The 16,090-nt window shown below is 33.2% G+C and overlaps 1 protein-coding gene across 1 annotated transcript; it reads right to left on the bottom strand.

Annotated features, from left to right (window-relative positions):
* Window positions 1-4,798: 4,798 nt before the first annotated feature.
* Window positions 4,799-15,445, bottom strand: LOC116423633 (olfactory receptor 10R2-like; the record flags this gene model as incomplete). Its single annotated transcript, XM_031968680.1, is given in 3 exon segments — window positions 4,799-5,764; window positions 15,372-15,413; window positions 15,416-15,445. Coding segments are annotated over 3 exon segments (1,038 nt in total), but the record flags the coding sequence as incomplete, so codon positions are not given.
* Window positions 15,446-16,090: the final 645 nt, after the last annotated feature.

Below are 16,090 nucleotides of genomic sequence, written 5' to 3'. Positions count from 1 at the left end.
GTAAGAACCCATTGATCCACAAAAATTTTAAGGAAAACTGGAAATCAGTGCAGGAAAATTAGTTTTATTTTTGTGGTTTTTAAAGAGTTGAATATACATTTATATGCATATGTATGTTTGTATAGACAAATATATATGCTCAATATGAGTCTTATAAAATTAATATAATCTAATTTTTATTGTAATTAATGTGATATTTTGTTTATATGATTTCTAATACTGAACTAGTTTTGTATTCCTAATAAAAATCCAACACATTAGTATAAATTTTGTGATAATTTGCTATAGTATCTTTGCTGACATTTTATTTGTTTCCACACTCATTAATGATATTAGTTCACAGTTTTCTTTCCCTGTTTTAACATTCTAGGTTTAGATGTTAATATCATATTCTTATTATAGATGGAATTTCTCAAGTCACTTTACCCCCATTTTTTTTTTTTTTTTTTTGCTGAGGCAATTGGGGTCAAGTGACTTGCCCAGGGTCACACAGTTAGGAAATTTGAAGTGTCTGAGGCTGGATTTGAACTCAGTTCTTCCTGACTTCAGGGCTAGTGCTCTATCGACTATGCCATCTAGCTGTCCCTACTTTCCCATTTTTACAAAGAATTTATGTAACATTGGAATTAATGTTTTTTGAATCTTTGATAGAATTTGCTTATCAATACAACTGATCCAAAAAAGTTTCCCCCCCAACCTCACCTCTTCATTTGGTAACTCATTTATGACTTGTTTAAATTCTTTTTCTGAGTTTATTTAAATTCTCTCTTTATTCTATTAATCTATATATTTTATATTTTTATAAATATCCATTTCATCTAAATTGTTTATTAATTGACATATGTAAGCAAAATTGTTTCTAATATTTTGCTTATTTCTTCATTACTTGTTAATTCTTCTTTATATGTGTGATTCTAATACTTTGGGTTTTGTCGATTTAAAATTAATCTAGTCATTTATTAATTCCAGAAGATATTTTTGGTTTTTATTCCTATTATTACATTTTGATTTCCAAATTTCAATTTTGTTTTTAATTTGGGTTTTTAAAATTTATTAATTTTCTTATTTTTTTTTTTACTTTTGTCATTTGGTTTTATTTCTTTGATTAGTTGCATGCCCTAAGGACTTTGATTGCTTATCAAAGATACTGGAATGTTCTCATTTTTGATATTATCTTTAAAGAAATTTTCTCGTTTCATGATTTATTCTTCAACTCATCAATTCTTTAGAATTTATTTAGTTCCTATCATTTTAATTGTTTTTTCAATGGAACTTTATTGAATATACTTTTTTTGCATTGTCATCAATAAAGCATTTGTTTATTATTTCTGGTTTTCTATACTTGTTCATGAAGGTTTTATGCCTTAACACATAACCATTTTCTGTGTAAGTGTTAACAGCTGATAAATGTGTACACTCTTTTTCAGTTTTGTTCAGTAATCATTAGAGTTCTAAGAAATCTAATATTTTCAAAATTCTGATTCCCTATTTGTTTGAAAGTATTTCTGTATCAAATTGTGTGTGTGGGTGTGGGTCTGAGTTCATGCTGCATATATGTGTGTATGAGACAGAGACAGAGAGACAGAAAAAAAGAGACAGAGAGACACACAGAGACATAGAGACATACAGAGAATGGGGAAGAGAGTATATATATGCTTTCCCTTCCAACTCGTTCTTCATTTATTTATGTGTATCCATGTGTGTTCTTTATTTTTCTTTCCTAGTGTATCAATTTTCCTCCTTTTTCTTTTTTTTTTCTAGGATCATAAAAATATAACAAAGTCACTCCCAAGTTCTCTTTCATATTTAAGTGCATCTATGATTCCTGATGATATCAGGATTCTGCGGGCAGATTTGTATCATTTCTCTTATTAGAATATAAACATTTTGTCTTTGTTTAGTCCAAAGAGGCAGATAAGTGGCATAGTGAATAGCATACTCACTCTGGAGGCAGAAAGATCTGAGTTCAAATTTGACTTCCAACTCTCACTCATGATCTGCATGATCCTGGGCTACTTATTTTGCCTCTTTCTACCTGTTTTCTCAACTGTAAAATGAAACAATCATAGCACCTACCTCCCATGATTGTTATGAAAATCAAAAGAGATAATATTTGTGAAGTACTTAGCACAGTGCCTGCTACACAGTAGGTGCTTAATAAATGCTTGTTTCCTTTCTTCTCTTTCTTCCTTTTGTTTCTTTCTACTTTCCTTCTTTCTTTTTCTTCTTCCTTCCTTTTTTTCCATATCTTTCCCTGGGTGGTCTTCAAGTGGCATTCTGATCATCTCCATGACTGATAGCTGTCCTCTTGACCTAAGATCCTGATCCAGATCTGAGTCTAGGTGAAACAATAGAACGTTTACCCTCTGAGAGGAGAAATAACAGACAGTTGTTAATCCTGCTTCTTTAACTAGCTAGAAGATTCTGTAAATTTGAAATGACATCAATTCTGGACTGATCCTGGAGACTACATCTGAGAATTTAAGAACCCACTCTGAAATTAAAGTTACAAAACAAGTGGCTTGGCCTTGGTATGATGTTGAGATTTGAATCCTTGCTTCTTCTGTATGACTAAAAATATTAGCCCATCTTTCTTCCATAATTCCATTGAAGAAATAACAGTTTTGTTTTCAGTTCTTTGCTGTTACATAAAGGGAAATATTAGGCTTATCAATTTTTAACTATGGCTTCTATGTGTAATAGTGGGAACTCTGGGTTAAAATGTGTGTGTGTTTGGGTAACTTTTAAAAATTATAATTCTAAATTGGTTGGATCAATTCTTAACTTTACTAACAATAATTTAGTGTACCTACTTTTTCACAGCTCTTCCAGTTTGGATAATTTGCATCTTGTGGTTATCTTTGCCAACTTATTGGGTATGATATCAATCTTTAAAATTATTTTGATTTTCATTTCTTTTATTATTAATGATTTGGATTATTTTTAACATGATTATAAAAAGTTTATTGTTCTCTTAGAAACTGCACATGTCATTTGACTATTCTGGAGATTAACTCTTGCTTTTATATGTTTGAATTAGTTTTCAATACATATTTTATATTCAACCTTCATTACAACATTTAATATAACAATTTTTCCTCAATTGATGGATTGATTTGGCTTATTCAATAAATTCAATTAAAATTTTGGCTAATTAAGAACTTCTGTGATACTTCTATCCCATATTAAGCTAAGAATATTTTTCTAGATAGGAGTGATTCTGGTTCTGGTTCTCTTCAAGATTTTTTTTAATTGATAGGATCCTTAATATTAAGATTGTGTGACCATTTTTAATATATTGTGACACATGGCAAAAATTGAAAATCTAAACCAAACTGTTTTCCAGTTTCCTCAACAGTTCTTAGAAAACTGATACTTCTTTCCCAAGTAATTTATTGAATATTGGATCATTGAGATTAATTTATTTTGACTTTTCCTCGTCTAGTCTTTTCTGTTTTTCTATTTTTTAATGTGGACCAAATAGTTTTGAAAATTATTCAATTACAATATTATTTGAGACCTGGAAGTCTTATTTCTTCTTCATTTCTACTTTCCCCCCTATTAGTTCACTTGAGATTTTAGGTCTTTATTTCCTCTAAATGAATTTGTGTATACTTTTCTATTTCTATTAAATATTTCCTTCTTAGTTTAGTTAGCAAAATAATAACTTGTTAATTAATTTAGATAGGATCATAATTTTTATTTTATTTTCATGTATGAAGTATATGAACTGAAAAACTTTCCCCAGTATAGCTTACTTGAATCATCTTTTATTTTATTGAAGAGTGGTTTTATACTTGCATCTTTACAGGACTTGAGTGTACCTTTATGATTGATTCTCAGGTATTTTATTCATTTTTTACTTATTTTAAATTAAATTTCCTTTCTTATTGCTTTTCATTTTTATCTTTTTGAGTTTTGCTATTTTACTGAATTTCTTTGATGATTATTTAAGACTTTTTTTTTTAGTAAAGCATCTGTCTTCAATAAATAAGCATTACAGCTTTTCATCTTATATCTGTGATTTTAATTTGTTTTCTAATCTTGTTGCTCAATACTCTGGTTGTTAATCCTCTTTCCCTTCAAATATCTTGCTTATGTGTATCTGTTTACATGTATGATCCAAGAGAATGTAAGCTCCACAAAGATAAGATCCATATTGTTTTCTTTGTTGACTGGTTTGTTTTGTCTTTGAATCACTAGTGTTTAGCATAATGTTTTATTAACAATAAATGGGATGGGATGATTTGGGTTTAATTCAATTGACTGGCAAGGGAAACCTGGAAGTGTGTGTGTGTGTGTGTGTGTGTGTGTGTGTGTGTGTGTGTTTATGGATATCCACTCTCAAGATGACTGGTGTCTTATTGTGTAGTTGATACCATTCCTACATATCTAGATGCAGTTTTCTAGTAACAGTTAAGCCTATGATGAGAATGCCTTTCAAAGATAACTCCAATTATATTTGTGAAATATTATTTGCCCAGAACCTGCACTCCCTTGACATAAGAACATGTTTCACAAGAGAGCTAAAATTTAACAATCAGTTCTTAAAAGAGCATGCTAAGATCTTTCTGAGCTTAGTAGAGGGATTAGATGATTGAATATAATTTTTCCCATGTTAGCTCTGACAATATGAAATAAAATTTCCCCTATTACTTGGTCTTCACTATAGTAAGTGGTCAGGAAAAAATCCTCCACAGATTTAAGAAGCATCAAGACTAGATAATAGCACATGAACCAAAGCTATGTCTGTACTGGTAGCTTTTGTATCTTTGTGTACAGTTTTGAAATATCTAAATTATATGTTTTTAGGAGAAAATCCTCCCCAGCTTATCACCTTTCGAATGGCCATCTGAACATCCTTGTTCCTGAGGCTGTAAACTAAAGGATTCAGTAAGGGAGTGATGATGGTGTAAGTCACTGTCACCAGCCGATCCTTGCTAGATGTGTACTTGGATGAAGGCCTCAAGTAGACAAAAGATGCACAGCCATAGTGGACCACAACCACTGTGAGGTGGGAGGCGCAGGTAGAAAAAGCTTTCTTTTTCCCTTCAGTTGATGGGATCTTCAAGATAGTTCTGACAATGAAACCATAGGTGATACAGATGAAGGTCAAGGGGACCATGAGTATCACAACACCACCAATGAATATGATCACCTCATTGATATAGGGGTCCCCACAAGCAAGATGAATGACAGGTGCAATGTCACAGAAGTAGTGATTGACTCTGTTGGAATTGCAGAATGGTAGTGTGAAGACCAAAAATGTACCCACCATTGAAATCACAAAACCTGCCACACCACAAGTAGCTGCCATCAACTTGCATATCCACCAGCTCATGAGGACAGGGTACCGCAGAGGGTGACAGATGGCGGTGAAGCGATCATAACCCATCACACCCAACAACAGGCAGTTGGTTATTGCAAAGCCAAGAAAGAAGAACATTTGGGTAGCACAACTGATGAACGATATTGTCCTGAGAACAGATAGGAGGTTGAGGAGCATCTTGGGTAGGATAGTAAAGGTATAAAAGGTCTCAGAAAAAGAAAGGACACCCAAAAAGAAGTACATCGGGGTATGGAGGCTATGCTCTAGGTAGACTGTGGTGATAATTGTGATGTTTCCACTCAGGATGAGCAGATAGAGGCAGAGAATGACAGCAAAGAGAACAAACTGCATTTCTTGAAGGTCAGAAAATCCCAGCAATAGGAATTCAGTGATCATGGTGAGGTTCTCTACAGGAAGCTGCTTCCAGGGAATGACCTAGAATGAGGAAGGGGAAAAAAGTCTCAATTCTGTGCACTGAAGAATCTGGGGTTCATTCCTTCATTCTGAATAGCCTTGGTAAATCAATCTATCCTGGATTTCTTCAATAAAATTTTTTTAGAAGGCTTTTTTGCCTTTCTTTTTTGAAGGATGGTTAAAGAAGAGCAACTTAGAAGTGAGAGTAACCAGGATTGTGTTTATGACAGAAATTATTTGAATTTAGTCAGAAGGATTCTGGTCAACATGTGGGGGATATTTACAAGAAATTGGCCAAGATTCTAAGAAAGATTAAGTCATGCCATCAGCACATCAATTGAGACAACCAAGGATGTATTAATCTTGAAAGGAGAAGGAGGTGTGTTTATTACCTGGCATTTGAGGGACTAGTATAACTCTGAAACTTTAGAGGGCATTTAGTCTATACTCTTAGAACCCGCAGGAATACATTTTTACATATTTCTAACATGTAGCCATCAATTTTTTTTCTTTTTTCTTTTTCCTTTTTGCTGAGGCAACTGGGATTAAGTGATTTGTCCAGGGTCACTTGGGCTAGGAAGTGTTAAGTGTCTGAGATCAAATTTGAACCTAGGTCCTCCTGACTTCAGGACTGGTGCTCTATCTACTGTGCCACCTAGCTGCCCCCAATTTTTTTTTTAACATTTCCAGGGATCAGCATTTCAACATCTCCTTCAACCCCCAATGTAGTCCATCCAATTTTTATGCAGCTCAAAATTATAAGAAGTTTATTTTTAACTATTCAAAAAAATCTTCTTATAACTTGAAATTGTTAGTAATAGTTCTGTCTGTGTAGTCTCTGTGTTACATTTTTTCCTATCTTTGTCAGTGTTTTGGCATCTGATTTCTAAAAGAAATCCTTGAATTTCCTGCTTGCTTCACATGAAGCACATCTATCATTTTCCTCAATATGCTAAAGATTTGTGGAATTATTTTCATCTATTGCCCACACATTAGTATTATTCAGCCAGAGAAAACAAAGCCAACTGCACATTAGAGAGTTCACTATATTATCCTTTCTCCAATCTCTGATAAAAATATTCACTTGCAATCATCCCACCATGGATCCCTGAAAAGCCTCACTTTTCTTACATATTCCAGATCAATACCTTTTAAATCCTAATCACTCTTTCCTATTTTCAGTTAAGATGATCTCCCTGTACCAAACTAAACAATAATCTCTCATTTCCCTTGGAGCTTCTCTTTGTTAACTTTGATGCAGAATTGTGTCAAATAATTTTCAAAATTTCAAATAAATAATATTAATGAGCTTTTCCTAGAAATAGGCTTGTAAACTCCTAAGAACAATGATAGATTTTCTTCATCTAGGTAATACAATGAATAGAATACTGGACCTGGAGTCAGGAAGGCCTGAGATCAGTTCCAGACTCCCTATCTTAATAGCTATATGACTCTTAAAATCTGTCTGCTGTGTCACTTAAATTCTGTTTGCTTCAGCTTTCTCAACAATAACTTGGAATGTGTAACCTTTTAGTTCCCACTGAATCTTTTAGTTCTTCACTGAATCTTTTTCTTGGATGAGGACAAGAAGGCCTACAGAGAATCTGATAGTCCTGTAACTAAATGAAGACTGGTAGTAACAGATTGCTTATTTTAGCCAATGGTTTTATTTACAATTTTACTCTCACTTCATACCGCTACCATCTTATCCAAGTATTACTCCACATCTGCCCTATAGTTCAGGTCTGGGATATTCTCTTGACTGTTCAGATTTCAAAACAATTTAGGACTTCTAAGAAGACAATAAAGTTAAAGAAGTAAAAGGAATTAAGCTTCATATAACCAGAGCTAACAACAAAAACAAACAAACAAAATAAAACTACCACTAACAAAAACACAAGAAAAATTACAGAAAGAAAGAAAATTGTGCCCAACATCACACAGGTAATGAGTAGTGGAACTAAAACTAAAACCAAAGAGCTCTCACTCTAAATCCAGCCATCTTTTCTCTCTACTGTGCCAGTACCAAATTTCTGAGATTCAAGAAAATGTAAAATAGAGAAGAATTGAATTATTATATTTTAGTTATTCAAAAAAAATTTCCCAGAATATTATAAAAATGAAATAACAAATATGCATCTTTCACCTAATTGTCAAAAATATTTTTCTGAAAGTATATATATGTCTGACCATTTACTTACAATAAAATCTATGGTTCTCTATTCCTTCCAAGGCTAAACGCAATATCCTCTGACATTTGAAATTCTTTCCAAACTAGCCCTTTCTTACCTTTCCAGTCTCCTTACACATTACTCTCCTTGCATCTATGACCTGCAATCGCCTCTTTGTTAATCTTGACAAAACATTGCCTTAGCCTTGCTTTTTCCTCTTGGCTAGAATGTACTCCTTCCTCATTTCCACTTCACTTTTGCTGATTGTCCTTAAAAGTTAACTCAAATCCTATTTTCTGCAGGAGGCCTTTCCAATTCTGCTCCCTGGCAGTTAGTTGCTTCCCTTCTTTGAAACCTTTTCAGCTACTATGTATATACACACACATATACATATATAGTGTCTTACTCTGTCACCTGCTTCTTCCATTAAATTGTGAGCTCTTTGAAAGCAAGAATTATTTTGTTTTGTTTTTCTTTTCCTTACTTTGTATTTCTCAGACTTAACACAGTGTTTGACACATAATAAGCACTTGTTGACTGAAAAATTAATTAAATCCACAAAACTCTAAAAATTCAACTTCAAGAAACTTAATTTGCTGCATTACATAATCAAACTTCAGAACAATAGCAAATTACAATGAGAAAGAAAATGCTTTCAGTCACCAGATATACAATATATAATGTATGTATGTATATGTGTGTATATATAGACATAATACACATAGATGGACACATATATAATTTCCATGTCATAACATTTGTCCTTATTAGATATTTAATCTATTTATATTATATAGAGAGATTTTATTTGTGTTGCACATATATACTTAGATGTGTTATATATAAGATATCTATATAGCTTACATATAAAATATTTAAATGTAAGAAAATATTAGTTTTTCTCAATCATGGAGAATTAGAAAATATTTTATCAATCACTTAGAAAGAATTGGTGGTAAAATAAATGTACTTAATATTTGTAAGAAAAAAGATGTAACAGCAAAATAAATAAATCAAAATTTCAAAAAGAAACATGTTGAAAAATATTATAATAAAGTTATCTGATAAAAATTTAGCAGTTTCATCCTATAGCAATTAAAAAAATTTTTTTATCAATTTCTCAGTGGATAAATGGTCACAAGATATGAACATGTAATTTTAAAATGTGGGAATATTAAATAAGTTATTTTAAAATCATAAACATGAGTAAAAACAACTTTGAAACATTGTCATAAATCCATCAACTGGCCAGACAAAACTTTAAAATAATAGTCATGAAAATTGGTAGGATTATGAGGGAACAGGCATTCTATCATATCACATATCATAGCAATAGAGAGAGGAGTGTGAATTCCATTCATGGAATAATTTCTCAATAAAGAAAGCTGTTTCTTACAATGCAGGTTAATATGTTCTCTGCAATTTCATAATTTCAGAGAATACTAAGAGATTAAGTTATTTGTCTAGAGTCACACAACCACTTATGTGTCAAAGTGACAACTGAACCCAAGTTTTTGAGGCATCAAGGCAGCTCAATATATATATTATAGTAGGATTACAAAAAGGCAATCTTTTTGCAGGGCAATATAGCTATACACTAAGGTATAAATTGATCATATACCCCTACATCCAATGATTCTGTACTATTATATAGTATTATATCCTACACTATTACTAATACTATATCCTAAGGAAATTAGTAATCTCCAATACAGGATGTGGGTTTGCTACTGTTGGTTTTGGTGGTGCTGCTGATTGTGGTAGTGCTATTGCTGGTGTTAATGGTAGTGATATAAGTAATCCCTTTTCTGTTTCAGTTCAAAATTCCTCTCTAGAACATAATTTCAGAAGTTGCTGTAGTCAAAATTTCTTCATCCTATAAGTAACCTTTTGATTAGAAAGATCAGTCCTCAAATAATAAACATGCAGTCCATCGCGTAACTTTAATTTGAAGCAGCTCTAACTTCATAGACGTTATCAGAGATTGTGAAACTTCTTGGAACACAAGGTCATCTCCAGGCTACAACAAGGTAAATGGAGAGTATTTTATTTGAGGTAAAGTTAGAAAAAGAAATTATTAAAAGGGGTGAAAACCTCTTATATATCCAAAAATATTCCATTTTTAAGAATAAAAAAATTATTACAAATTGGTATGGTAAATGTTTAGACAATAGTTGGCAAAGTGGTAATTAGCTATTATTGTGCCATTGAAATGACAACTAGAGAGAATATGGGTAAATACATTAAGGTTTATGCACCTGAGCTATTGCAATAGCCTACTGGTGGGTCTGCTTGCCTCAAATCTTTCCCTTTCCAATCCATCTTTTGAAAAAAAATTTCCTAAAGCACAAATCCAACCACCTAACTCCCCCTATTTGATAAATCACAATAGTTCCTTATTGGTTCCAAGAATGAATACAAAACATTCTCTCTGGCATTCAAAGTTTTTACTAAATTGGCCCCTCCCACCTTTTCAGGCTACTAGTACTACAGCCTTCTCATTTATCCCAGCTCCAGCAAAACAAACAAACAAACAAAAAACAAACCTTTTTGAATGACTCTTGCCTCCTATTTCAATTTCACATATAAGACACTACAACTTTTTGCTCTGGTCATTTTCTCTGATTTCCATACCTTGAATATCCTCTCTACTCAACTTCTACTACCAAGTTCCCTTGTTGTTTTTAAGTTTCAACTAAAATCTCATCTTTTACAGTAAATATTTTCAAACCCTCTTAATTCTAGTGCTTTCCTTTTATTGTTTCCTATTTATCCTCTGCATAACTTTACATATATATATATATATATATATATATATATATATATATAATGTTGTCTCCCCCACTCCCCCATTTCTAATATTTTCAAAGGCAGAGACTGTCTTTTGCCTTTTTTTGTATCTCACACATTTGTCCCATAATAAGCAATTATGATATAATGAGCAATTGATTTTCTTCTAGTTGATTTAAAGGGCTTCATGTTGTTGGCTTTGTATTCACTTAAAAGATGTTCACTAAAAGATGTTTAAAAGATGTTTTAAAACCAAAAATTCTTTATTTTTTCTAAGATTTTCCTGCTATTTTGGGTCAACCTTTTAGGAAAATTTGGACCATCTTATCTTTTGATGTCCTTATGATGCAGGGAAAGATTCCAATCTTTGATTCCCAACCCCCCTAGTTAATGTAAATTACCCTTTGACTCACAAATTCTGGTCCTTTTGAATTCCAATAGAAGATTCGGACCTGTCCCAGCCACACCCGGATCTGAACCAACTTTGGGGCTATACCCCAAAGCCCCTCGAGCTAAGTCTCAGACTTAAAAGGTCCATGCTGGGAACCCCTCTTTGCAGAGATTGCAAACATGCCAGCCATGTGAGGACCCTCTGTTCACTGGACCCTCTGTCCAGTGCCCTCTTTATCTCTACCTTCACCTATTTCCTACTTCTAAACTCAATAATAAACCTCTTTTATCAATCTAGCTCTCCAGGCCAATAAATGCTTTTATTGGGAATTTGCGCCGCTACTAGACCTCATATACTGCCGTATCCTTGTGCCGAATCCAAAGGGATTGCAGGGGAGCTCTGTTTGACTCCCTGTACCCCAAACCTGCCACTAGACCTTAACTAAACCCTAATTTCATTTAGGTACCCCAAATCTAGATCTCAACATTTGGTCTACACCCCAACACTTATCCCTTTATAATCTATTCTATAGCACCATCTTTCCATTGTCCAGTAACAGATGTCCAGATACTTTCTGGAATCTTGAAATGCTAGAATTGAATGAAACCTTATAGATCTTCTGCATCAATCATTGCCTAACCAATAAATTTCTTCTATTTCATTCCTAGAATTGCAGACTCTAAATGTATACTTCCAGTGAGAAGAATGTCTACCCCATAAAGTAGAACAATCCATGTTTATATAATTTTCATTGTTAGGAATTTCTTCCTTACATTGAGCAAAATTATGTCTACAATTTCTACCCTTAATTATACCTTAATTATAATATTATTATATATAAGGTATAACTATACCTTAATTATAGCTCTATATAATTATAACTATATAATTATACAATTTCAAGCTGTGATGGTATAAACTTTCTTCCCTATAATAGTCCTTTAAATATTGAAGACATTTAAAACCACTCAACTCTACCCCTAACTTTCTAGTCTTCTCTAGACCAGGGCTTCTTAAACTTCGCTACTCCTGACCCTTTTTCACTGCCGCCCCCCCCAATTTTTACATGATCCAAGACATTTGGAGGTATAAAACAGGTATACAAACTAAACATCTCCTGATATTAAATCATAATTTTACAATCCTCACATTCAGTTACAAGACCTCATAGAGGTCTTGATCAAAGAAGGATCACATCTCTCAGTTTAAGAAGCTAAACTCTAGGCTATCTCCAGTTCCTTCTTTCAATACACAGAATAAAAAATTCTCATCACTGGATTGGATCAGAAACTGAACAAGAATCCCTACAATAATATCCTGCCAATATATGTAACTAACTTATATTCAAGACTTCCAGGGAGGGACAATTCATTATTTCCTGAAAAAGCCCACTACAGTGTGCTACAATCCTAATTGTTTGGAAAGTATATTTTCAATTACACTAAGAATAAATCTGCCGCCTTGCAAATTTCATTCATTTTGCATAGTTTTATCCCCTAGATTCAATCAAGACAAATATAACCTATTTTCAATCTTGCAGCTCTGCTAATTCTTGAAGAATATTATTTTTGCATGTTGGACTTAATTCATTATACATCTTAATCTGTTGTCTCCATAATGCTGTCCTTTGGTATCTGACAATTTTTTCCCTCATGGAATGTATTTCTTCCCTGTATCTCCCCTGTGAAAATTTCACTGTCTGACAAAACCCAGTTCTAATGCTACCTCTTCAACATGGCAATTGTTCAACTCTCTGACAGAGAGGGAATGATCTCTTCTTCCTCTGAACTCCTAAAATACTTTGTTTTCATATCTTTTGTAGCATTTGCTTTGTATTTTTCCATATTGTATATAATATTTACTTCTAGATTTTAAGCAGTGATTGTGTCTGCATTTTCTTTGTATGTCCAGTGCATTCAGAAATATTGTTGGATGAATTAATGTATATTTACATTTTGAAAAGAAGGCAGATCAATAACTTGTCAAAATGTGGAACAAAATGTTAGTATTTTAAGCAACAAGATATCCAAGAATTTGGTGAGGGTCACGTATTTTGGGGGAGTACTCAAAACCCATCACAAAAGAAATTCCTCTTTTATATACTTATTGAATTTAAGGTTCTCACTTGAGCTGTCCCTTTTTCTGCCTTTTCACAGCATAAATTTTTCTTATTTTCCCAATTGGACAATAGACTTTTTCTCCTAGTCTGGTTTTCTGGCACTTAGGTCAAAGAATAGAACTTGACTCTTGCAGAGTATGATGTTTGTCCAGAGCTATGGTTTTTCTGGCATAAGAAATGCTTTCTCCCAAAACATATCAACTGGTGTTCTGCTATATCTTGTTTTGGAAAAATGCTTGGAGGAATTAAGAGGCTAATTGAGTTCTCATTAGTCAAACATCTAGTATGTGTCAGTGATGAAATTTGAATTCATATTTTCTAGACTTTGAGGCTAGACCTCTATTTATTTTTGCAAAGCTGCCTCAGTTGATTTGAATAAATAATGCCATTTTCTCTTCATTTGCATCCATATTTTCCCAGTACATCTCTTGGATTTATTGAGACACAATTTGTTATAGTGAATTAGGCATTGGGGGGATTTGGAGTTGAGTGTCCATTCTGCCATTATTAATTATGTTTCCTCATTTGGAAAACAGGAGTGATGATGCTTATAGTACATGTCTCAACAAATTGTAATAAGGAAAGTGATGAGAACTACAGCTGTGATTTTCTTGAAATACGCATTTCTTGGGGCAGCTAGGTGGCACAGTGGATAGAGCATCAGTCCTGAAGTCAGGAGGATCTGAGCCTCAGACACTTAACACTTCCTAGCTGTGTGACCCTGGGCAGGTCACTTAACTCCAATTGTCCCAGAAAAAAAAGAAAGAATATACATTTTCTGAATGAAGAAGTTATTATCTCTAGTAATATGGATCAGCTCCCTCTCTGTAACATTCTGTCTTGGTGTATAGTTTTGGACAGTTGTCTAGTGTTGAGAGATTGAATTGGCCAAGGTTACCCAACCAGTTAGCATGAGAAGGACTTCTCAAGTTTTCCAGAATCAGAGCTCAATTCTATATCCACTATGCTATGGATGACAATCAGTAAAAGAAACAACTCTACTAATACTGTAAAGTAATCCTATTATTATTATTATTCTAGGTTTTCTTTTTCTCACCAATATGAAAACCTTATTTACATCAGGATGGTTTTTATAAGGTTACTCAAAAGAATAAATTTCTTAACCAGATTTATTAATTAATCAAGATTTAGAATAGCACATATCTTTTCCAAGTGAGATCCAGATTTGATTATTCTAAGTAGCAGTCAGATATAATATGGAGATTCACTAAAAGACAGTAAGATGTAGTAGAAAGAATGCTTAATCTGGAGCAAAAAGATGAATTTGAATCTAGGTCTGCTTCTTATTAGCTTGTGACCTTGAACAAATCTCTAAATCACTCTCTCAATTTCATCCTTTACAAAAAGGGGGTTGTACTAGACAATCTCTATAATAGTTTCCATTTCTCCCACTTATCCATTCCTTACTTTGTTTAGTATGTAGAATGATGATGTCATTCTAGGTGGAGAGAACCAAAGGCCCTCTCTCCTTGTCTTCCTAATATAATAGATATAAAACACTTTACATATTTCATGACACATAGTAGGTATTTAATAATTGCTTCTTTTCTTCTTTCATCTTTTCCTTTTTCCTTCCTTCCTTCCTTTCTACTTTCTTTCAATGACTAGTTCCATACATAAGAGATACATCTTTTAAAGCAGATCATATAATCTCTAGGAATAGGGGAAAGGTTTTGTATTCCTTTTGTTTTTCCCATCATTACCCTCAATATTGAATAATAAGAATATCTTGCACAGATATGTACTTGACAGATTTTTCAAAGCACTTTTTAATCCATTAACTAACTGGATTCTTGTAACAATCCTACTGTTTTTTATAACACAAGTGTTATTTCTCTCAATATATAGATAATGATGTTGAGGCCTTAGAAGCTCTTGTCTAAGTCACTTGCCAAAGTTTAGACAGATGCTAATAGGTGGAAACAGCTTCTTGATTCCTAATTCAATGCTTTTTCCACTTCCATCCCAAAATGGAACCAGAGCTATTCGTTGAGTCAGCACAGTCCCACTGTGTTCTGTGCCCAAAGAAGTTAAAATCCATGCTGCTGCTGGATGAATGATAAAATCACTGACTGAGAAAAAAGTTGATATATCAGGTACTAATATGATTTTCCTTAGCCCACTGGGCTCCCTTACCTCATCAGTGATCTGATTCTTCATCTCTGCCATTGAGTCAGTAGTAAATTCATTCCCAGATTTATACGGGAAAGTCAGATTCAAGAACAACATGGTTTTCTAGAATAAAACATTCATGTTACAAATTTACTTCACTATTTTCTTGAATATTTTTTCAATTACACATTAGAACTCTGAGGCCACTTCCCTTTGTCATTAAAAGAATCATAATGAGTAGAGAATTACTGGGGGAAATGCATTTCACAGAAGCTTGAATAAAGCATTGCTTCTCACAAAACTTAGGAAGTCTTACTAAAAGAGGCATGTTTAGAAAAGATATTTATAAGATTAGGAAGAAAGAATGTCATAGAAGATAAAGATCTGGCCATGAAGTTATGAATGCAAAGTATCAACTAGCAACTATGAATGTCAACTAGCCATGACATTGGCTAGAACATATTGCTTACTTTCTCAATGACCCAACTGAATTATTTAAGATTTTAATTTACAGACTTGTTGCCAATTTGCTTTTATGGAGAGAATTTCCACACTGGGATTTCCCCCAAAATTCATGTCAGCAACACATACACACATTTAAGATGTGAAGAAAAACACTTTCTCTTAGAAGAGAAATGCAAGTATATACAGAGGTTGGGGGAAATTTTTTGGAGAGAAGAAATTGAGTAATAAAAGAAGGTAATGAGGCATTTTGTATGAGAAGTTGATGGGGCAGGTAAAAT

Source organism: Sarcophilus harrisii, chromosome 4 (genome assembly GCF_902635505.1).
Source record: "Sarcophilus harrisii chromosome 4, mSarHar1.11, whole genome shotgun sequence".
NCBI lineage: Eukaryota > Metazoa > Chordata > Mammalia > Dasyuromorphia > Dasyuridae > Sarcophilus > Sarcophilus harrisii.
Note: the sequence above shows the minus strand (reverse complement) of the source record. Positions and strands in the feature narration are given on the sequence as shown.